Source organism: Myotis brandtii, unplaced genomic scaffold (assembly GCF_000412655.1).
Source record: "Myotis brandtii unplaced genomic scaffold, ASM41265v1 scaffold187, whole genome shotgun sequence".
Lineage (NCBI taxonomy): Eukaryota > Metazoa > Chordata > Mammalia > Chiroptera > Vespertilionidae > Myotis > Myotis brandtii.
The window spans coordinates 1,651,005-1,675,146 of NW_005356944.1; the positions used below are offsets into that span (position 1 = coordinate 1,651,005).

The following is a 24,142-nucleotide window of genomic DNA, read 5'->3' on the forward strand; positions in this document are numbered from 1 at the left end:
TGTTTCTCTCTCTCCCTCTCCCTTCCTCTCTGAAATCAATAAAAATATATTTTTTTTAAAAAACCACCCTGACAAATAGTGTGGAGAACCTATTCATAAAAGAAATTCAACATGATCAAAATCATATGAAAAAAATTCAACTTCATTCTATATCTTAAAATAAGATATAGAAATCTATCATAAAACATTATAATAATGAAAAAATAGGAAAAATCAAAATGTTTAACTCTAGAATACCAGTAAAATAAGGAAATATTATGTAGCCATTAAATATGTTGTAATAAAAATATTTACTAACAGGAAAATGTTTACAATACATTAAGTTCAAAAGCAGGTCCCAAACATTGTTATGGGTAGGCACATTTTCCATGTTTGTAAACACAAGCCCATGTGTACATCATAAAAGTTAAAGAAGACTAAATTCCACAATGCTCAGAATACTAAGTTATTACTCAATGGCAGAATTATGATTTTTATTTTCATCTGTTTTTTTGTCTATATTTTGTACTTTTTTCCCACAATAACCCCCCCCCCCCCCATTGCTTTTGTAATGAAAAGAAACCTTGGTGACTTTGAAAGAGTCCTTGGCAGAATAAATGTGAGAATCTGTGTATTATGTGTACAGTCTTCACCGAGAAATGGAGTCTTCTCCCTCTTTAAAAAACATATATTTTTATTGATTTCAGAGAGGAAGCGAGAGGGAGAGATGGAAACATCAATGATGAGAGAGAATCATTGATCAGCTGCCTCCTGTACACCCCACACTGGGGATCAAGCCCGCCACCCAGGCATGTGCCCTGACTGGGACTCGAACTGTGACCTCCTGGTTCATAGGTCGACCCTCAACTACTGAGCCACACCGGCCAGGCAATTCTTCTCCCCCTTAATCTTACAAGTCGGGGTGAGATGGGAATAGGTGGGAGGAAGGCTGAGGTCTAAGGCCACTTGGGGTGCAGAGATGGGATAAGGAAGGAGACCCAGGAATCCCAATTCTGATGATACTCTGAAATCGACAGGGGGCCCATGACCTTGCATAGAAGGCACAGAGGACTGGGAGTCAGAGGATGTGAGTGAATCCTAGGTCTACCGGTTGACACTGAGGAAGATGCTTTATTTCTCTGAAACTCAATGTCTATAAAGGGAAATACAGTAATGCAGAATTACTGTGGGAATTAAATATGACAGTTGTTTGCTTCGTGCGGTATAAAGCCCCAAACAAACATTAGATGTTGTAGTTAATAACATTCATCTCTGATTCAACCTTAGCAAGAAAGGTGGCCAGCGGCTGTGGCCAAGTTTGCATTGGCTGAGAGATTTCTGGATGTGCTGGAGGGAGGGACACATTTTCCCCTGTGTTCAGGCAAGGTCTTGGATTTCCTGGTCCATAGTATAGAAAATAAAAACAAAATACACCTACTGTGAGTTCAGAGGAAGGTGTTTGGGGGCCTTCTGACTACTCTTTGAGGAAACAATATTTAGCCTATAATGAGAAACCCCTGGCTAGTCATGTGCTGAGCTCTGGGAAGGAGAAAATGGTACAAAAGGCAGAGGTCTGTGGCCCCCTTCACCTATACTTGTTTACTGATGTTTTGGCAAAATGTTTTGGGGCTGGGTTGGGTGGACCAAGGATGCCAGAGCTTGCCATCTGAGGAGATGGGGAGAGGCTGGGTGGTGGTTCTGGTTCGATGGGTCCCCACTCTGCACGAGACGGGGGAAGTCATGGCTTCTGGGCGGAGGTGGCAGGCACGCTCGTGAATATGAGCCCCTCTTGTTCATAACTGGTTGGCTGCTTCTTACAGCGCCACTCGCCGTTTTCACGCAGGATGGCCCCCAACGTCCCCAAAGAGCACTACTGTCTTCATGCCACTACATGAGAAGGATTTATTGACGAGGTGACAAGCTTTCTAAGTATTGGTCATGTTGGAGACTCATTCTTGACTGCACCACTCCAAGGCCACCCGCCTCAGATGAGAAGCATAATCTTCACTCTTCTTTTCCTCCTCCACCTTTCCTGCCCTTTACTCCCTTTTCTTCCTCCCCTTGTTCCTCAGTCTCCCTCTCCTTCTCCTCGTGTCCCCTCGCTGGTTCCAGATCCAGCCAGCATCCCCCTCTGTGCTCCTCATGTCACAGGCACCCACCACGGGGAGCCAGCCGATGCAGGTGTCCTGAGCTAGAGCACAGTGGCCTGTGTGATGAGGGTGCAGGCGGAACAGCTCTGGTCAGCAGTGCCGGGCTGTCCCTTCGCGCCCGGCCACCAAGGCTTTGGCTTTCAGAGCTTTATTCCTCGTTTCCTCACCAGTCCCTTCCTCAATTATCCAACACGTCTTTTAAAATCTTTTTGTAACTAAGTTTTTCTCCTAATACTCCTGCCAACCCTGCTCCTTTGCCCAGGCCCCTCCCTCTCTGCAGAGCCTCTGATGGAGCTGCTAGCTGGTGCTGACATGCCCTAGCTGGGCGCTCCGCTCCGCTCCGCTCTGGGTGTGGTTTCGCCTGGTGGACAGGCAGCGGGCCTCCTGTCCTGTGGGCAGTGGGGAGGGGAGCAGTGCTCAGCTCAGCTGCTTCCTCCCATTCCAGGCCTCCCAGGCTCATCATCTATCCCCGCTACCCACCAAGTGCCAGATGGAAGCCTTTTCTGTCTCCTTCGTTCCTTAGAACTCACCCAACTATGTTTTTTCTAATCTGAATCTCATTTCGAAATCTCCTGCCCAAGGGGTTTCCCAACGCCTCTCAGCTTTGAATCAACCTGCTGTTTACAGCACACCCAGATCAGGGGGACCGGTTCTGACACTACGCCCTGAAGACACTCCTGTGCCCGAGATAGTCAGTGACACCTGGACAAACATTCCTTCCTTATCTCCCATGAAGGAAGAAGCCAAGCAGGCTCCAAGCTGAGAACAGGAACTGGCCGGAAGGCAGATACCAACTTGGCCGTATTCTTCCCCTGGGGAGACGGTTGGGGGCCTGCTGTAAATGTAGGTCCAGCCTGCAGGAGGGTGACCCTCTCCAAGCAGCCCACGAATTCTCTGCCCCCGAAAGTGCCCAGTCCCTCTCAGGGGGCGATTCCACAGGAACGGGAATCTTAGTCCCCGCCCAGGGCTTAATGGGGTGGATTTCTGGCCAGAGGGACCTAGAGCCAGGAGCAGCCTCTAGAACAAACACAGAGAAGTGGGTCAGTGTTTTTTTGAACAAAGGAAAAGGGGTTGTTCTCTGCATACAAAGGTGACCCACTCACTACCTGCCTTGGTAACCTGAGAGCTCTCCCCAGCAAGGAGGGTCGCCCTGCTTGGGTCTGGCTCCTCCTCCGGGGGAAGCTGAAGGACCAGCATGGGGGAGAAATAGCAACCTGGGTCTCTGCATCATGTTCTGGACAAGAAGACATTTCACCTTGATTTTTTAAAAATCGACTCAAAGCCCAGTTCTGCATCTGAGTCCCAGAGAGCCAATCCCTTCATGCAAATGAACAGAGCAGATCATGGATGCCAAGCGGCCTCGGAGGCTCGTCACTCCCTCATTGAGGTGAATGCTCTGGGCCGAGACAAAGCCTTTCTCTCCGCTCCTCTCCTCTAATTTGAGAGAAAACACCCGATGCCACGGCAAACTCCTGTTTTTGGCACTTGGTGTCACTCTTGCTTCACCCTGACTCAGCTCAAAGCCTTCAGACTAGTGGCCATCATCACAGAGGAGACAACTCTATCCTCAATCCCACCCTCACTGTACACACACACACACACACACACACACACACACACACACACGCCAGGGCCTAGCCCAGCTCTCCCGGAGGAAGGGGAAGTGTCCGGGTAGAAGGATGACAGGAGTGCCACACATGGAATGGCAGGAGGAAGGGCCTCATCTTCCCTGAGCAAGGCCTGGGTGGAGCCTGGGCTCCTGGAATTGTTGGTGGTTGACTTCACCACCATTTTCTTAAAAGTCAGAATTGCTCACAAGGCAATCTCATAGGACAAACACGCACACCCAAACACTAAGAGTCACCTGACATCAAACTGACCAGTTCTGGTGATGGAAACATAGAAACTATCCATGCATAGCTGCAAGGTTTGCTGTGAGTCTCCTTTTCAACACTTGCTTACCAAGCCTTTGTCAATCTCCAGTGCAGAAGAGCACATTTTTTCTACTAAGAACACCTTGGGCAACCATATGAATGTTACAGTCCCTTGTAGTTAGTCTAATAATTAGCATCACTAAGCTCCTCCTCCTGTCATGCTCCTCGGCCACTGCCCACCTTCCCAATCCCTCCCTTTCCTCACTCAACAAGGATTTAATGGGCTCCCACCAGGCTCTGGGCTCACTCCGGAGTCTCCTTCTGCAAACCCCTCCCTCTACATTGCCTCTAGATCAGTGGTTCTCAACCTTCCTAATGCCGCGATCCTTGAATACAGTTCCTCATGTTGTGGTGACCCCCAATTTCATTGTTACAAATTGAACATAATTAAAGTATAGTGATTAATCACAAAAACAATATGTAATTATATATGTGTTTTCCGATGGTCTTAGGCGACCCCTGTGAAAGGGTCGTTCGACCCCCAAAGGGGTCGCGACCCACAGGTTGAGAACCTCTGCTCTAGAACATGTCTCTGTCCTTGAGGTTCTCCTGTGGGTGACTAATCCTTATGGACACAGTGGTTCCTCCTCTGGGCACAGAGACCTAACATCCTTCCACCCAAAATCCAACTCCTTTCCCACCCACAAGGCCTGGTGCGTCAGGGTGAAGTCTGACAGCCCCCAATAGCACAGGCTTAGTGAAGAGCCATTAGCCAGGAAGAGCTGTGTGCAAAAGGCCGCCTGCCCAAGCCACAGCTGTCCTTCAACAGCTGCTGCCCACTGCACCAGCCTACTTAGCACAACAATATCTAGGTTACGGGCTCCTGGTCACCTGATGCTCCCTGATCCCTGGCATGGAACTGGCTGTCCCGAGCAAGAGGTCTCCGGGAAGGTGGAGCTTCCATCTGCCCTCCGGTCAGAATTCTGACGCCTGACACACCAGGGAGCAGAGGTCACCGCTTCCCTGCAGCCTCATCTTTGAAAACATCTTGTAAACATGCATCAGAGGAAGAAATCTTCATTCTACCTCTTATTAGTTCCTGGACCTGCATAGTTTCAGCCCGACAAGTCACGCTGGAGATGACAGAGGGCTTGCGTGAGGAGACTCAAGTGGCTGAACTACCGCTTATCCTACTTCTGGAGATAAGAGTGTGGATGCCAAGGTCAGGAACAACATCATCTCTGTCCTCTTGGGCCGCCTCCCCACGGTAGATGATGGAAGCCCTGGCCTGGGGCTTTGTGAACTGCCCCAGGGGAATGGCCAGTCAGGTTGCATTCTTCCTGAAGTCATTCAAAGCACTGTACACCATAAAAAAGGGCTTCTGTCATGAGGGGCACAGGTAGAGCAGCTTGATTGCTCTACATGTGGAATCGACATCGAGAGATTTCAGAAGCATGATTTTTTGGAACTTGGGCAGCTGGTGATCATTGGTCCTGGCGCCCGAAAAACAACAACAACAACAACAAAGTACTGTATGACCATGATCTTGATCTTACCAACATCTAAGGAAGGGAAGAAAGGAATGGGCAGAAGTCTTCTGGTTTTAATTTAAAAAAAAAACAAAAACAAAAAAACAATGGGGAGGAGGAGCCTTTAGGTGAACTAGCCAGAAAGTCAATAAAGAAGCATAAACCCACCCTAGCTGGTTTGGCTCAGTGGATAGAGCATCGGCCTACGGACTGAAGGGTCCCAGGTTTGATTCCAGACCAGGGCACGTGCCTGGGTTGTGGGCTCAATCCCCAGTAGGGGATGTGCAGGAGGCAGCCGATCCATGATTCTCTCTCATCACTGATGTTTCGCTCTCTCTCCCTCTCCCTTCCTCTCTGAAATCAATACAAATATATTTAAAAAAAGAAAAAAAAAAAGAGCACATACCTTGGTTGTAGGCTTGATCCCCCGCCCTGGTTGGGCATGGGTGGAAGGCAACCAATCAATGTTTCTCTCTCTCTCTCTGTGTCTCTCCCCCTCCCTTCCACTCTCTCTAAAAATCAATGGAAAATCCTTGGGTGAGGATTAACAATAACAAAAGAAGCACAGACTCAAAAACCCTGACCCAGGCCCCATGGCCATAGCAAATCAGACAGATGGGTGATTTTGTATGTGTGTGTTCAGACTGAATTCAAGGCTGAATCTGACCCCTCTTGAAAGGATACCAAGATGCAAATCCCCCTGCCCTGACTTACCCAAACTTTGTAAATAACAGAGACACTCACTAGAGAAATTAGAAGACAAAATAGCTAAGTGGTTTGAGAAGGCGTGGCTAGAAGCATGTTTTCCCTAAAGCCATACGTGTAGACAGTCAAAAATACGAGTTTAATGAGCTTATAAATTTGGAGTGACTCTTCACATCTCACAGAGTCTGGGATTCAACTATTTCACTTCTGAAATCAAAGAGGCTGCCACTGGACCCTCATCCCTGAACACTTCTTCCAGAGGCCGCTCCATGCAATTCTTCCTCAGTTTACCCTTCTGCCCAGGTAACTGACCCAAACAATTCAGCCCCCAGTGTTTTATAGAGGGAGATTACAACTTCTGGTATTCAAAGATGTCTTCTGATGTTTGATCTCTTTCCTTTCCTCCTTAGTTGCTCCCTGAAATACCGCTTACTCCCTTTAGGAACCTGCATGCTTCTTCTAAGAGATGGATGGGTACCTGTCCCGGTTAATTCCTACAAATTCACAAGGTTCTCTCGTGCTCAAGTTCAAAGCACTCTAATCTCAGTAATCACTGTTTGCTGTAGTGCTGTTCTAGCCTTTTCTATTACAGTATTTCTCAACATTAACTTAATTGAACTTAAAAGATATTGTACATTTAGCATAATTTGGCAAACTAATAATGTAAACAGTGTCTTGCTGACAGGATAAGTCCAACGCAGGAAGCCACGCAGTCAGCAGTGTTGTCTCACAGATGACAACAAATCCCAAACAGCCGCAGGGGCTGCTGTGAGGCACACATGGGTGACATCATTCATGTAGGGCTGGGCCACTCTGGCTGGATCTGAAGGCGCTCGCTCTCCCTTTCCAGTCTGTTTGTCCTTTAGAACTAATATTTGGGGTGTCACCCCAATATTTTATTCTCTTTCTGATCCAGGCCAGCCTGGAGACCAAGACAGAGCAAGCCTGCAGTTGAACACTTTGTCGCCACTTTTCCAGAGCCCTACGCTAGCCTTGCTCACGTTCAGGGCTATGCGTGACCTTGCTGTCCCACACCATGGTCTATCTATTAATTAAACAGACAGACAACCTTCTAACCAGGGCAACTACATATACTCTGATGTAAGCCCTTGGTTCCATTCCTTTCTCTCCAAGAAGGGACTATTTTGAGGGAATTTCTCACTGACAATAACATAGCAGTGTTCTCCTCAAACCCCAAAACACTCACTGAGTCTTTCATCTGCAGCCACCCCCGGATAGCCCACGCCTCTGGCATCTGCCCCAAATAGCCTGAGCCTCCCATGTGAGCTTGACTCTCCGATTTGTCATTCTCATGGGTTGTCCTGGGCTTCTGATGACACAACCAGGACAAAAGATAAATCCTAATCCTGTGTATGCTGGTTGACGGCGAAAACTTTAAGATAAAGGGATCTTGGGGAAACCATTACAACATCTAAAGAATTCCTGGTGCAAAAGTTCCCAGTGCCACTGTCCCACCCCCAAACCAGTTGGAGACACAGACCCGCCCTTCTCCAGGCTGCTTTAGATAGGCATCAACAGTCTGTGCTCCCTCCCTCCCAACTGAATCCGTGCCCAACTGGTTATGTCCCAGGGATCCTCAGAGACACCACCAAGTACAAGTCCTTCCTAGGAGGTGACAGTGCCCTTCAGAAAGCCTGGCATCACCCTGAGAGTGTCTCCCCAATGCTGCTGCCTTTGGCAGGTACAGAGGGAGGGTGCAGGGAGCAGGGGCGTCCCTGGATGGAGCAGCCCAGGTCTGAAAGAGGAACAGTGCCCCGAGGGCAAGGAAAGGCCTGAGAAACGAAGGCGCTGCCTGCCACGTTGCTGCACAGGTCTGAGCTGGAAGACGGAGCAAGAAACTAAATGATGAAACAGAAACACATTCTCAGTGGTGATCAAACTCCCAGATTAGGTCGGTTTGCTCTCTTAAAAAAGAATGCATCTCTGTAGCATCGGTTTTCCTCTGGGCATGGGAAACTTTCGCTTTCTCTTCCTCCATCCTCTTCCAGAGGCAAGAGGAGGGAGAAGAAACAGGTTCTGATTCGATGCCAGGTTAGGTCGTGAGCGGATGGACCGTTCTCCTTACACACATCAAACCTAACCGGTGAACATGTTGATCTGACACTCAGTGAGTGTTTTGAACAAGGAGCTGTGACAGTGAGGAGTCTGTGCCTTCAGGGGCTTTTGTGGGGGCTAATCAGGCCAGCAGGACTGCACCTGCCTTTATGCACCTGCCCTTAGAAAAGGCTGCACCAGGCCAGGTTTTCCTACATGGAAGCCTCAGCCCTTACTGACTCACCGGTAATCAGAGCCTTTATTTTCATGTAAGACTCATCTCCCACTGGTGACAGCTTTCAACAGTTAGCTTCCAGTTTTTCTGTCCTCTCTCCTACTTAAGTGCTCTAGGAGAGCTTCTTATTTATTTATTTATTTATTTATTAATCCTCACCCAAGGATATTTTCCCACTGCTTTCAGATAGAGTGGAAGGGAGGAAGGGAGAGTGGGGAGAAAGAGAGAAACATGGATGCGAGAGAGACACATAGATTGGTTGCTTCCTGCATGCACCCCAACTGGGGCTGGGGATCGAGCCTGCAATCCAGATACGTGCCCTTGACTGGAATCAAATCTGGGACCTGTCAGTCTGCAGGCCGACACTCCAACCACTGAACCAAACTGGCCAGGGCAAGCTTCATATTTAAATAAGCCCAAGGATGAATCTCCGACAAAGTGAAGACTATTTCTGTAAAATGAGGAAGTCTTCCCAAATTCGTTTGCCTCATCTGGGGCTGGCATAAATCATTTTTCCCCCCTAGAATTGGTTTCCATTGCCACCTAAACTGAAAAAAAAAGGTAAAAACCAATTTCTGTCTGACTGCATCAGAAATTCCTTAAGGTCCTACAAATACAAGTACTCATTCCCAAAGGACTTGCATTGTAAGGGAAGACGAGGAAATGGGAAATGTTGACCAACGCAGGGAGCTCTGGGAACCAGCTCTGCTTCCCTGCCTGGGAAGGTCAGTCCCAAGGCGATAATGCCTGTCGTTGCTGACAGGCCTGTCCATGGCCACACTTTCAGAACTGAGACGTGGTGCCAGGTGTGGGCTGGCAAAGGAGTTGAGATTGTCTCAGAAACTGATGCCACGTGGCTGCCTCAGGGGACTCTCTGTCATGTCCATCAATTCTCTCCCCAGATGCCTGGAGTTTATTACACTGATTAAAGCAGATGTTCAAACAGGCCTCCAAATGGACCTATCCACAATTTTCAGTTTTCCCACCAAATCAGCCTCCCCTTTTAAAAAGGATATGTCATACCCAGCCGAGGTGGCTCAGTGGTTGAGCATCGACCTATGAACCAGGAGGTCACAGTTCAATTCCCAGTCAGGGCACATGCCTAAATTGCAGGCTCGACGATCCCCGATTGTGCAGGAGGCAGCCAAACATGATTCTCTCTCATCATTGATGTTTCTATTTCTCTCTCCCTCTCCCTTCCACTCTGAAATCAATAAAAATATATTTAAATAAATAAATAAAAAGGATATGTCAGCAATAGACATAACTTTGTCTACTGATTCAGGCAGGAGGTGTTATTGCTCTGATCAAACTGGCTCTTTTCAGATTAAAAAGTAATTATTCCAAAAGAAGAGTTTCTGGTTAAAATTAAACCACAGTCTAAGAGCTATTAGAACCTGGACTTTGGACAAATGCCAAAGAGGCCAGTTCTGGGCCTCACCCTGAGAGGAAACGAAAGCGACTCACTAGAAGGAAGAAATCTTCAACAACTGATCACATAAAAAAATTAAGTAAGTCCTAGCTCCGTGGTCGGCAAACTGCGGCTCGCGAGCCACATGCGGCTCTTTGGCCCCTTGAGTGTGGCTCTTCCACAAAATACCACGTGCGGGCGCGCATGTACAGTGCGATTGAAACTTCGTGACCCATGTGCAGAAGTCGGTTTGCCAAGCCGCAGTTTGCTGACCACTGTCCTAGCTGGTTTGGCTCAGTGGATAGAGTGTCAGCCTATGGACTGAAGGGGCTAGGTTCGATTCCAGTCAAGGGCACATGCCTGGGTTGCGGGGGGTTCAATCAATGGGGGGCGTGCAGAAGGCAGCCAATCAATGATTCTTTCTCATCATTGATGTTTCCATCTCCCTCTCTCACTCTCCCTTCCTGCCTGAAATCAATTTTTAAAAAAATTAAGTAAAATGTTAGAACCTGTTCAACCACCCTACTTCAGTTAGAAGGCACTTTTTAACGACATTAGGAAAGCGAAACTAGCTGTGGGTGGGGTGGAAACGCTGCCAGGTCATCCTGCCTAGAGAAGCCTGACAATTGCGCCTACATGACCGACGTGCCGCACGGCCACAGCTGCGGCACCAGGTGGCCGCGAGCGCGAGGCTCACGCTAGCAGCTTTTGTAGCTCCCCGCCCTGGGCCGCACCTATGTTTTGGTGATCACCAGCTCATCGCTTGAGCTGACTTGGGCTACCAGCCCTGATTTGTTGCTCCACAGCGTGATTAAGAAACAATCACCCAATACGGAGAAGAGGCCCAAGGGAGCTGAGAGCTTGCTGGGTCATGAGTCTCTGTCGGATGGGAGGGGGGAGGGAGGAGGCAGGACCCAAGAGGTCCTGTGAGGTGACTCTGAGGCCAGCCTCGCAGTGCCCTCTCCTGGAAAGCTGGGAGTTCACCTTGTGGGCTGGGTGGCTGCAGACAAACCCTGAGGTACACATGTGCGAGTCTTCCAAACAGGTGTGCCACTGCCCCCTGTTGGACACAATGCTTTTCAGCTTTACCAGACAGAGGGCTAAAGTGAAATATTAGTGATAAGCCCCACCAGGTGATCTCAGGCAAGGCACGGCCTTCTAAGTCTCAGTGTCCACATCTGTAACATGGGAGGGACGGTAAGAACATCTGTCCTTGCGTACCTCAAAGGGTTGTCATCAGGAGGAAATGAATGAAATAACTTTGCCTGCCTTCCTACCTCCTGCCTTCACATAATCCAGGTCACTTTCCTGCGTGTCTTTCTCTCCAGTGTCTCTGAACTACGAGCAAATTATAAAAAATATGTAATCATGTTATTCTGAGCTTTAAAAGCTAGTGGCTTCTCCACTTCTATTAGCTTTACACACAATTTTCAAAGCATTTTTTCTATAAGCATTTATCATAATTTAAATCAATTTTCTGGCAATGATATATTCAGTGGCTAAATCCCTCACTAGATTATGTGGGGACCTGTACTAGTATGTCCTCTGTCAGCATTTTATTCCCAGTACCTACCCAACCTGGTGCCTATTGCACAGTAAATGCTTGATAATTATCTGTTGAATAAGCACATGGATGAATCATAGGAACTGGGGAAGGCCAGCCAGAAACAGAAAGGGCAAAGTCAGATATGGCGGGGAACCCTTTCTCAAGAGCAGCAACACAAACTAATATTAAAAATAAAAGGACCGGGTGATGAAAAGTTTGGAAACTAGACAGAGGTGGTGGTTGCACAACAGTGTGAATGCACTAAATGCCACTGGATTGTACACTTTAAAATGGTTAATTATATGTTTTGTGAATTTCACCTCGATCATAAAAAAAATGAAAGGAGAGAATTGTAATATAATCATTATGATCCGTGATGATTTAGACACTCTACAAATACGTGATGAAGTCAACTTTTTACCATGCTTGATGGTTTACATAAATATTTCCACATAAATGATTTCATTTGCTCCTCCCAACATGGACTTGCCGACAAGGAGAATGAGGAGCGCAGATGTTCATTTAGTGACTTCCTATTCCTCCAACAGGCCAGGCACACCTGCCACTCGGGCTCTGTCCCTGCTGCCTTCCTGCCTGGAAAGGACTTCCTCCAAACAACTGCCTCTCCCTCACCTCCTTGTGGGCCCTGCTTTGTCACCTCATCAGAAAGGCCCTCCCCAACTCCCCCACTTAAAAGGGCACGCACACCGCCATACCCTCTTCCTCGCCCTGCTTGCCTTTCCTTCAAAATTCTTAGCTCACATTACATATCGTCCTCACTTTTCTGTCTCCTTCCACAATAGCATAAACTTTAAGAGATCAGGGAAATTTGTCGGTTTGTTTTCTGTTAAAATCCTGACATCTGGAATAGTGCCTGGCAAATAGCAGGTGCTTACTAAATATCTGTTAAGTGAATAAGTAGAATTTTACCACGAACTTGGCTGGATCTTCTTGGGCCACACCACAAAAATAAAATTACAGTGTGACTGAGATAAAATACCAGTTGTTAATGTACTGTAACGAAGTGTACCTTGTTCACAAATCAGTCCCTGCACGCTCCTCTTGTCCTCAGGGCAGGGCACCTGACTGTTGTGTCCCTGGCTCTCAGCACGGTTTTGATCACGTAGTATTAGGCATTTGTCTATGTATCAATAAGAAACAGTGGATTCTGAGCAATACAGACACGAACAGAACCGGCCACGACACACGTCCGGTCCCACCCTAGGCATGCACATCGGGGGTGGGGCGTCTCTGAGGAGGAGGAGGAAGGAGAATGTGCTGGGCAAGGGTCAGAGTCCAAGCAGCAGCAGAGCGCGGCCTCGCAAGCCCATGTATTCTACGTAGCAATGGCTCTGCAATGCGAACCTTATACAATTATTTCTAACTCCCAGGAAAAAGCTGGCAGGGCTGGCCTCTTGAGAGTTGGGTCAGTGTGATCTGACAGGATGAACACTCTTGCAAGGTGGACAGCGAACTTCTGAGACGAGTGGCCATCCCATAATAGTGCCCAGTGGCTTCTAAGAAATTTGTGCCCAGCAGCAGCCACCACTTTCCTCCAGCTCCTAAATCAGGGGCCAGGCATGATGGGAAACTGTTGTCACACAAGAACCCAGAGTAGGAGTCAAAATCCTGAAGCCCACTCACCCTCCCTCCCTCCTTTCCTTCCTTCCTTCCTTCCTTCCTTCCTTCCTTCCTTCCTTCCTTCCTTCCTTCCTTTCCTTCCTTCCTTCCTTCCTTCCTTATCCTCACCTGAGGATATGTGTTGTTGTTTTTTATTAATTTTTTAGAGAGAGGGTAAGGGAAAGAGAGAGAGGGAAACATTGATGTGGGAGAGAAACATCGATTGGTTGCCTCTCACAACCTAGGTATGTGTCCTGACAAGGAACTGAACCCACGACCTTTCAGTGTACAGGATGACACTACAACCAACTAAGCCACACTGGCCAGGGCATCATCTCTATCTCTTACACCTGTTGGAACCTGTGTCTCTAAATGCAATTTATAAATTTCAAACAAATTTACACAAGCATAAATTCCGTTATTTAGCCAACCTGACCACTACTGCCACTCATGGGGGACTGTTACATGTTAAGTGTAACAAAATATTTAATATGAACAAATACCTATTTCCCATACTGTGCTTCACATTTTAACTTAATGGTACAGAAACAGGTTTTCAACATTTGATAAATCACAAAACTTTTTTTAAATTTATTTTTAAAATATATTTTATTGATTTTTTACACAGAGGAAGGGAGAGGGATAGAGAGTTAGAAACATCAATGAGAGAGAAACATCAATCAGCTGCCTCCTGCACACTCCCCACTGGGGATGTGCCCGCAACCAAGGTACATGCCCTTGACCGGAATCGAATCTGGGACCCTTCAGTCCGCAGGCCGACGCTTTATCCACTGAGCCAAACCGGTTAGGGCATGCCACTGGATTGTACACTTTAAAATGGTTAATTATATGTTTTGTGAATTTCACCTCGATCATAAAAAAAATGAAAGGAGAGAATTGTAATATAATCATTATGATCCGTGATGATTTAGACACTCTACAAATACGTGATGAAGTCAACTTTTTACCATGCTTGATGGTTTACATAAATATTTCCACATAAATGATTTCATTTGCTCCTCCCAACATGGACTTGCCGACAAGGAGAATGAGGAGCGCAGATGTTCATTTAGTGACTTCCTATTCCTCCAACAGGCCAGGCACACCTGCCACTCGGGCTCTGTCCCTGCTGCCTTCCTGCCTGGAAAGGACTTCCTCCAAACAACTGCCTCTCCCTCACCTCCTTGTGGGCCCTGCTTTGTCACCTCATCAGAAAGGCCCTCCCCAACTCCCCCACTTAAAAGGGCACGCACACCGCCATACCCTCTTCCTCGCCCTGCTTGCCTTTCCTTCAAAATTCTTAGCTCACATTACATATCGTCCTCACTTTTCTGTCTCCTTCCACAATAGCATAAACTTTAAGAGATCAGGGAAATTTGTCGGTTTGTTTTCTGTTAAAATCCTGACATCTGGAATAGTGCCTGGCAAATAGCAGGTGCTTACTAAATATCTGTTAAGTGAATAAGTAGAATTTTACCACGAACTTGGCTGGATCTTCTTGGGCCACACCACAAAAATAAAATTACAGTGTGACTGAGATAAAATACCAGTTGTTAATGTACTGTAACGAAGTGTACCTTGTTCACAAATCAGTCCCTGCACGCTCCTCTTGTCCTCAGGGCAGGGCACCTGACTGTTGTGTCCCTGGCTCTCAGCACGGTTTTGATCACGTAGTATTAGGCATTTGTCTATGTATCAATAAGAAACAGCGGATTCTGAGCAATACAGACACGAACAGAACCGGCCACGACACACGTCCGGTCCCACCCTAGGCATGCACATCGGGGGTGGGGCGTCTCTGAGGAGGAGGAGGAAGGAGAATGTGCTGGGCAAGGGTCAGAGTCCAAGCAGCAGCAGAGCGCGGCCTCGCAAGCCCATGTATTCTACGTAGCAATGGCTCTGCAATGCGAACCTTATACAATTATTTCTAACTCCCAGGAAAAAGCTGGCAGGGCTGGCCTCTTGAGAGTTGGGTCAGTGTGATCTGACAGGATGAACACTCTTGCAAGGTGGACAGCGAACTTCTGAGACGAGTGGCCATCCCATAATAGTGCCCAGTGGCTTCTAAGAAATTTGTGCCCAGCAGCAGCCACCACTTTCCTCCAGCTCCTAAATCAGGGGCCAGGCATGATGGGAAACTGTTGTCACACAAGAACCCAGAGTAGGAGTCAAAATCCTGAAGCCCACTCACCCTCCCTCCCTCCTTTCCTTCCTTCCTTCCTTCCTTCCTTCCTTCCTTCCTTCCTTCCTTCCTTATCCTCACCTGAGGATATGTGTTGTTGTTTTTTATTAATTTTTTAGAGAGAGGGTAAGGGAAAGAGAGAGAGGGAAACATTGATGTGGGAGAGAAACATCGATTGGTTGCCTCTCACAACCTAGGTATGTGTCCTGACAAGGAACTGAACCCACGACCTTTCAGTGTACAGGATGACACTACAACCAACTAAGCCACACTGGCCAGGGCATCATCTCTATCTCTTACACCTGTTGGAACCTGTGTCTCTAAATGCAATTTATAAATTTCAAACAAATTTACACAAGCATAAATTCCGTTATTTAGCCAACCTGACCACTACTGCCACTCATGGGGGACTGTTACATGTTAAGTGTAACAAAATATTTAATATGAACAAATACCTATTTCCCATACTGTGCTTCACATTTTAACTTAATGGTACAGAAACAGGTTTTCAACATTTGACAAATCACAAAACTTTTTTTAAATTTATTTTTAAAATATATTTTATTGATTTTTTACACAGAGGAAGGGAGAGGGATAGAGAGTTAGAAACATCAATGAGAGAGAAACATCAATCAGCTGCCTCCTGCACACTCCCCACTGGGGATGTGCCCGCAACCAAGGTACATGCCCTTGACCGGAATCGAATCTGGGACCCTTCAGTCCGCAGGCCGACGCTTTATCCACTGAGCCAAACCGGTTAGGGCTAAATCACAACTTTTAAAAAAATGTTCTGAAACGAAATTTCTGCAGAAAATTTCAAGCTATATAAGCTATAGTACACACACACACATGCACACGTATTTTCCCTAAAAGCTTCCTTATAATACACCCAAAGTACACAGCTCAAAATTCAAGCCAATGACTTATTACAAAACAAGTTAAACAGAAAAGCATCACAGCATAATTTGTACAGCTGCCACTACTTTTGCCATTTTCCATGATAAGACTGATAGTTCATTTTAATCAGTGCTGGTTTCAGGAACTAAGACATTCACCTTTGTCCTGCACTACCGCACATAAGCCTGCTCCCTGTGGGCACTCAAGCATGGGTAGGTATGTAGTTTTTCTCAATTCCCACAGCATTTAGAAAAAGACAAACAAAACAAAACACACTGTTTTTATCTTATACTGCATTCCCTAAGCTCAAAAAGAGTATTTAGCCCTAGCTGGTTTGGCAGTGGATAGAGTGTTGGCCTGCGGACTGAATGGTCCCAGGTTTGATTCCAGCCAAAGGCACATGTCCGGGTTGTGGGCTCGATCCCCAATGGGGAAGGGGGGCATGCAGGAGGCAGCCGATCAATGATTCTCTCTCATCATTGATGTTTCTATCTCTCTCTCCCTCTCCCTACCTCTCTGAACTCAATAAAAATATGCTTTAAAAAAACACCTCTTTTAGCCATCAGTAGAGGCCTGGGCTTGACACAAGATTAAATGCACAAGCACATCTTGGCATCAACTGGACCAGCTTGTCACAGACCAGACGTCCTTTCGGACAACCTTCAGGATGAAGCTGGGGCTGTGAGGGAAGCCCAGGGCCCAGGGGCCTGCCGGCGGCCGGCCAGAGGGAAGCCTGGGTCCCAGGTGCCAGAGGGAAGCCAAGGCCGGCAGCCGGGGGAAGGAAGGCCTACTCTTGCACGAATTTCATGCATCGGGCCTCTAGTATGAAATAATATTGAATATCAATTGTAATTTAAAAAGGAAAAAAAACCCTTACTGGTTTGGCTCAGTTAGTTGAGTATCTATCGTCTTATGTACCAAAAGGTCACTGGTTTGATTCCTGATCAGGGCACATGCCTAGGTTGCAGGCTCAATCCCCAGTAGGGGGCATGCAGGAGGCAGCTGATCAATTTCTCTCTCTCTCTATCCCCCCCCCTCCTCCTTCCTTCCTTTCTCTCTAAAAAAGAAAGAAAAAGGGAAAAAAACAACTCTATGGACCAAACACAACACATCTGTAGTCTGATGGTACCCAGGCAGCCTGTGTGTGAACTCTGGGAAGTAGTAGGTGCTTCCAGAGGGATCCAGGCCTGAATCTGCTATTCGTTAACTGCTTCTCAGGGTGGTCACTTCACCTCCCCATCACTTGGCACTGAAATCCAGTCAGCTGCAGAAGCTAGTAGCGGCTAAGGGTGCTGATTCCCTTGGGTTCATATCCTGACTACCATCACAACATACCTGCCTTGTCACTTTGATTGACCACTCTGGGCTCCAACTTCCTCATCTATAAAATTTGGATAATAATACAACCCCTCCCATAAGGCTATTGTGGGATTAGATGATATACTGCGTGCAAAGCGCCTAACTGCAGAGTAAGGTTGAAGATATAGAGCAACTACTATTATCTCTAAGCTTGGTGCCTCCCTCCTCACCATCCATTCACAGTCAGGAAATCCTGCTAAATAGGACATCTAAAACACAATCCAATCTATCTTCTCTTCATTTCCATTTGTCTGCCTTAGTTCATAGCCTCATCCTCTCTACCCTATTCATTATGAGCTAATAATTGCACCTCCTGATTTACTGAGCACCACTCAGTGACCCCCTCTGACCCACTCCCACGCTGTACCCAGTTGATTTAGATCTCTCGGCTTGGAACTTTATGTAAAGCAAAGATCTGATGCTTTACATAAATGCTGTCATTCTCCCTGTACCTACAGAACAAAGGCTAACTTCCTTAATCCTGTATCAAGGCTGTCCCTAGGCTCTGCCCAAGCTCACATCCTACCAGTCTCTAGAATACCCTCTTTACCTTTTCCTGAATGAGCCATGCAGGTTCTGGTCACTGTACCTTGGCAACACTATTCTTTCTGCTTAGAATGTTTATGTGTCCTTTTCTCATCCATTGTTACCTTCTCACCCTTTTAAGTCCAGCCTAAAATGGTTATCTCCACCACAAAGCCTTCTCTGATCACCTCCCTGACTAGCCCCCCTGGGGTCGGGCCTTCCCTTCTCTGTGGTTCCCACCATACCTGGTACATAGCTCCCTGCTAACCCATCTCACAATGCATGGTGATCTACTTGTTGAGACATCTGTCTCAACATGAGAAAGGAGGCCAAGGGCAAGGCCTAGCCCTACACTTTGGCTGCCTTCCCAACTGGCACATAGTGCATGTTCAGTATTTGCTGAATGAATGACTGGGACAGACTAAGAGGACATTTTAATAAAACCAAACAATAATGTCACTTTAAACACATCCTGTTGCAAGAAACAGGGATTTGGGAGAATGTGCAAAGAAAAAATAGGATAATAAAAATATGTTAAAAAATCACTCAGGCCCTGACCGGTTTGGCTCAGTGGATAGAGCATCGGCCTGCGGACTCAAGGGTCCCAGGTTCGATTCTGGTCAAGGGCATGTACCTTGGTTGTGGGCACATCCCCAGTGGGGAGTGTACAGGAGGCAGCTGATCTATGTTTCTCTCTCATCGATGTTTCTAACTCTCTATCTCTCTCCCTTCCTCTCTATAAAAATCAATAAAAATATATTTTAAAAAATGTTAAAAAATCACTCAGGAGCCCTCAATTCTCTGAACTGTGTGCATTTTGGTTAATTCTAGTCAAAAGGGATATGATAAAGTACTAGCTACCGAGGTGAGGGAAAATATCTATACCTATAAGGTGGCTGCCATTTCCCACAGGTTCTTGATCTTCACTTTTTCTTTCTGCAGCTTCAGTGAAATGCATCTGTTATCCCAAGAGAAAATGTAATGCAGCCAAAGAAAAAGTCTGATTGTTTGGTTCATAATGTATATACTGTGCAGTGTAATCTGACACCCACACAACAGAAAAGTGTCCATCTTGGCCTCATGCAAGTGCAGGCCTCTTCTAAGAGAGGCAACAAGTTCTCGGTGCTCAGAGGACCCCACCAGAGGAGGCTAGGAGTGGATGATCTCGGGAAGGCAGAGATCTGGGGAAAAAATAAACATCATTGTTTTTTGGCATTTATGGTCCTAAAAACTTGCCACTGAAGCACTCATTCAACAAGCATTCACTGAATGAATGGGAGGGTTGTTGCACAGCCTCATTCCCTGCCCCCCGGGTAGGCTCAGAGCCCTGGCTTTGGCAGGTTATAAAATCGAGGTGGTCATCTAGCAGCGTGTGGCTCTGGGGTCAGGCTGCCTGGGCTCAAGCCTGGCCCTTGCAGTTTCTAGTTGGGACAGTTGACAGAGTAAGAGTTCCTACCTCAGAGTTGTTGGACAGCTTACATGATAGAGAACATGTACAGTGCTTAGCATAATGCCTGTGAAATTATTCTGATTATTATAAATTCAGTAAATGTTAGCTATCATCATTTGTCAAAAAGCTCCTACTCTGAGAGTTGAGCCTTCTGTAGCTTATCTTTCCAACTCTGCCCATACCCAATATCTCTACTTTATTGTCCAACTATGGGATTAGAGTTCCTTGAGAATGGAAGAAAGCACAAGCTATAAACTTCTCATCAGTAAATAAGCAGCCAGGCTGTGGTGGCTCAGTGGTTGAGCATCGACCTATGAACCAAAAGGTCAGGGTTTGATTCCCAGTCAGGGCACATGCCTGGTTGCAGGCTCGATCCCCAATAGGGGGCATGCAGGAGGCAGCCCATCAATGATTCTCTCTCATCATTGATATTTCTCTCTCTCTCCCTTCCTCTATGAAATCAATAAAAACATATTTAAAATAAATAAAATAAATAAATGAACAGAAATATGGAGACAAGTAGAAGAAAACAGGCCACATACACAGAACTCCTGGTCATGTACAATAGCTTAAGCATAAAAATAGATCTGGACTCTCAATGGCCATGCTTGAAGGGACAAAACAAAGGGGCATGCCTTCAAACTGCTGAGGGAAAATTCTGTACCTACACAAACCTCAGGTATGGAATAGAGACTTTTTTTTTAATCCTCACCCGAGGATATATTTCCATTGATTTTTAGAGAGAGTGAAAGAAAGGGGAAAAACAAAGAGAAATATCAAGTTGGTTGGCTTTGGTTGCCTCCTGCAAGAGCCCTGACCAGGGCTCTGGCCTGCAACTGAGGTACATGCCCTTGACTGGAATCGAACTTGGGACCCTTTGGTCTGCAGGCTAACGCTCTATCCATTGAGCCAAACCAGCTAGGGCTGGAATAGAGACTTTTTAGGCATTTGAGGCTTCAAAAAGTTTGAGATAATCTAAGAACAGTGTAAATTATTACAGCAATTCCTCAATAGGTGTTTAATAGTATTGAGCCAGGTAAAATCACTGAATCTGATGGATTGTTTCATACCACAAATATATCTGAGTGCCTACTATATGTTTGTTTGACAGCGACTAAACCAGGTAACCCAGCAGACACACACTGATTCCCTCATGGAGCTTACATTCTAGTGAAGAAGAGATAGATAATAAACTACAGGAGGAAAACCCTGAGTCAGAGAGTGATGAGTGCTACAGAGAAAGAGAAAATTCCAAGGGAAAAGTATTTCTAACCTAGAATCCCATACCCAGCTAAACTATCAATAAACTATGAGCGAAGAATCAACATTTTCAGACAGATAAGGTGTCACAAAGTTTACCTCCTATGGTCACTTTCTCTGGAAGCTATTAGATGAGGTGGTTGACCAAAATGATCCTGTAAAACAAGAAAGAGGAAGAAGGTTTAAGATCCAGGCAGTAGGAGATTCAACACAGAACAGAGAGAATTTTTTTTATAGCTTACTTTTATTTTTATTATTATTTTTACTTTTTATTACTATTTTTTAATCCTCACCTGAGGATATTTTTCCATTTATTTTTTTTTTTAGAGAGAGGGAAAGACAGAGAGAAATATCGATGTGAGAGAAACACATCGATTGGTTGCCTCCCGCATGAGCCCAGACCCGGTAGGAGCCTGCAACCAAGGTATAAGCCCTTGGCCTGAATCTAACCGGGGACGCTTCAGTCTGCAGGCCAATGCTCCAACCACTGAGCCAAACTGGCAAGGGTGATTTTTTAAATTATTTTTAAATTTCATTTTGTTTTGTTTTTCCACCACCATTTATCCCCGCTATACCTTCTTCCTCCTCCCTACCGGTCTCCCCACAAGAGAAGCCTTAAGAAGCCCAGGAAAGCAGCTATGGAGCAAGCCTAGGACACAACTACCCTACATTAAACCCAAAGGATGAAGGACTCCAAAAAAGAAAATTCCAGTGGACAAAACTGAATTGATACATTATCTGTTAGGTTTGACCACATAAATGAAAATATTGCATGGGGTTTACATATCTTTTGGAGACTGGGGAAAATTAGTAAAGGGCATGTAGGAAACTTAACAATTAAAAAACATGAGGCTATTATAAATTTGTATTATGATACTTGTGTTTATGTTATATGAAGTTTCTACTCCTTAGATATTTTACAGACTTTTAAAAATACCTGGAGAAAAATGGGTTACGTATTCCTTTCATCCGAACTATCCATGATTGTTGTCCTATCCAAGAGACAACAGGATGTAAGAGCCTAAATCTTGACATTGATGTCTTGACAGTGGGCACTCAGGGAGTCTTCTCTCTTCCCTGGAATGAGAGTAGACAGTGGGTAGCATGTGGAAGAGATTTATTTTTTATTTTATTTTTCAGTATATTTTATTGATTTTTTACAGAGAGGAAGGGAGAGCCAAACTGGTCAGGGCAAGACATTTAAAAAGGTCCCAAAGGCCCGGCCAGCATGGCTCAGTGGTTGAGCCTCGACCTATGAACCAGGAAGTCATGGTTCAATTCCTGGTCAGGGCACATGCCTGAGTTACGGTGCAGATTTGATTCCCAGTGTGGGGTGTGCAGGAGGCAGCTGATCAATGGTTATCTCTCATCATTGATGTTTCTATCTTCCTTTCCCTCTCCCTTCCTCTCTGATATCAATAAAAAAAATAGGTTTTTTAAAAAAGTACCAAAGGACACAAACACAAGGGGAAAAGTCCATGTGATTATGTGAATAATTAAAAATCAAAAATGAAACAATACAAATAATTGAGACAACTTCAAATCAATATGAGCAATTCAAATTTGATGTGGAGGTGAGGGAAACCTGTGGAAATGGCGATCATGGTGAAGTGATTAAAATAGTGGAGCCCAGCAATTATTCAAAACTGCGTTTATAAACAGCAACAACTTGGAAATTATAGGATAGTGGGGAATAATGACAGGGAAGACCAATGAGAATGGGCTTGGTCCAGATATACAGGCCCTGTGAGAGGCCTGTTCCATTACATTATAAAATTGGCTACATGGGAGAGGAGGGCACAGAAACAGTGAACGAAATGACTTTAATCACACATAATCACTATTATGAGATTTGGCTTCTTACTTTTTTTTCTTCATTTGTTTATTTTCTTATCTCTCTCTTTTCTTGCTTTTGTCTCTGTAGAGTCCCTCGTCCATCTTTAGGATCCTCATTCAGAAATTTTCTTTGCTTGCTCTGGCCTGTATCTTCCTCCATAACGTTCATTTATGTTCCTCCAATAATGTTCATTATTTATCCTTTATCGTGCTGTAGTTTTTCGTTTTTCTCACTGCATTCTTACTATGCAAACCAAATCCTTATAGCCCATCCTAAATCCATTTCTCAGATATTTCTCTACAAGCTCCTTGGTTTACAGCTCTTCTCCAAGAAACTAATATCCAATTTTTCTTTACGTATTAACACATTTTCAAATATTTTCTTTCTCCTCAAAATGTTCCCATCTCCTTCACCACTCTTCTTTGTTTCCTTTGGCCTTGGTCTCTCTGCCTTCAACTCCGGGAGCTCTTCATTCTCGCTGTCTTAGGCTTAGATGCCTCCTTCCCTCTCTCATATTTACTCTTTCAGGGTCAACAATTTCTCCTCACTGACTTGCAATACTTCCTCTAACTGCTTCTCTTCCCTTCTTTAGCTCCAATCCTTCATCTGCCTCATTCACCTGTAACTTCCTCTATAGCCTCTTTCTTTTCCATAGGAACAGATTCATCCATAATATCATTCACTCCACCAAGACATCCTCCTCAACTTCCACCCCGTCCTCAGGCTCCTCGCCTTCCACCCGTTGAAAAGGAATTTCTATCTCAGCGCCAGTATCTCTTTCACGACCACTCTCTCCGTTTTGTCTTCGCTTGTGCTCCCCATTCCTGAACCCTTCACATCCTCCCCACCAGTCCCCATCTTCTCCCCTCTGGATCGCCTCTTCTCTTCGTTCAACCTCAGCTTCCCTCCACTGATGCTCAACCTCTCCTCATTCCGCCCTGGTTTGTACCCTCGGGATCTCATGTCCTCTCTGCTGGTCCTCACCCCGGGAAACCTCGGCGCCTCTTTCAGCCCAGACGGCCTCCTCGACCCCGTGGGAGTCCCCGCGCTCCCAACGTCAACCCTGGTTTTGCGGCTGACTTCTGGCTTCGCCCACGCTTCCTTCGGGCTCTCCTTTACAAAACCCGCTGAAGAGTGTAACACGCTGGCGACCAGGTGCAGGAGCCGCACGTTCCTTTCCTGACTCAGGCCCGACCTCGCTTTCCGGACCGTTTCCTCGTCTTCCAGTCCCGGGAACTTCGTCTCAGGCTCCGGCTTCCTAGGCTTTTGCTTGTTTCTACCCAGAAGCTCCATTTTCTTCCCAATCACGATGAGCCCGTACCAGGGGACCCACATTTTTTCTCGCACCGGTGACCCTCTGTTTCCCAGCTCCGGTAAGAAACACACGCGGGCCGGGGCCTGGCCTTTGCTGCCCAGGACGCGGGCCTTGCCGCGCCCCCTCGCCTCCCAGTGCGGCGTTCTCCGCTGCTCCCTCGGGTCCCAGAGCGGAAATCCAAACGGAACCCCTTTCTCCACAGACATTAGTCCT

The 24,142-nt window shown here is 46.2% G+C and overlaps 1 protein-coding gene and 1 long non-coding RNA gene across 2 annotated transcripts; both read right to left on the reverse strand.

Moving 5' to 3' along the window:
• Window positions 1–1,065: 1,065 nt before the first annotated feature.
• Window positions 1,066–21,938, reverse strand: LOC102257690. The gene is made up of 3 exons (XR_001361719.1): window positions 21,715–21,938; window positions 20,877–20,932; window positions 1,066–3,146 (listed from the first exon to the last, which is right to left on the reverse strand). It is a non-coding gene; the product is annotated as an uncharacterized LOC102257690 (long non-coding RNA).
• A 279-nt stretch (window positions 21,939–22,217) lies between these two features.
• Window positions 22,218–24,136, reverse strand: LOC106725768. The gene is made up of 2 exons (XM_014538060.1): window positions 23,473–24,136; window positions 22,218–23,425 (listed from the first exon to the last, which is right to left on the reverse strand). The coding sequence occupies exons 1-2, from the start codon at window positions 24,133–24,135 to the stop codon at window positions 23,294–23,296; spliced, it is 795 nt and encodes a 264-aa protein (XP_014393546.1). The 5' UTR covers window position 24,136; the 3' UTR covers window positions 22,218–23,293.
• Between the last annotated feature and the right edge of the window lie 6 nt (window positions 24,137–24,142).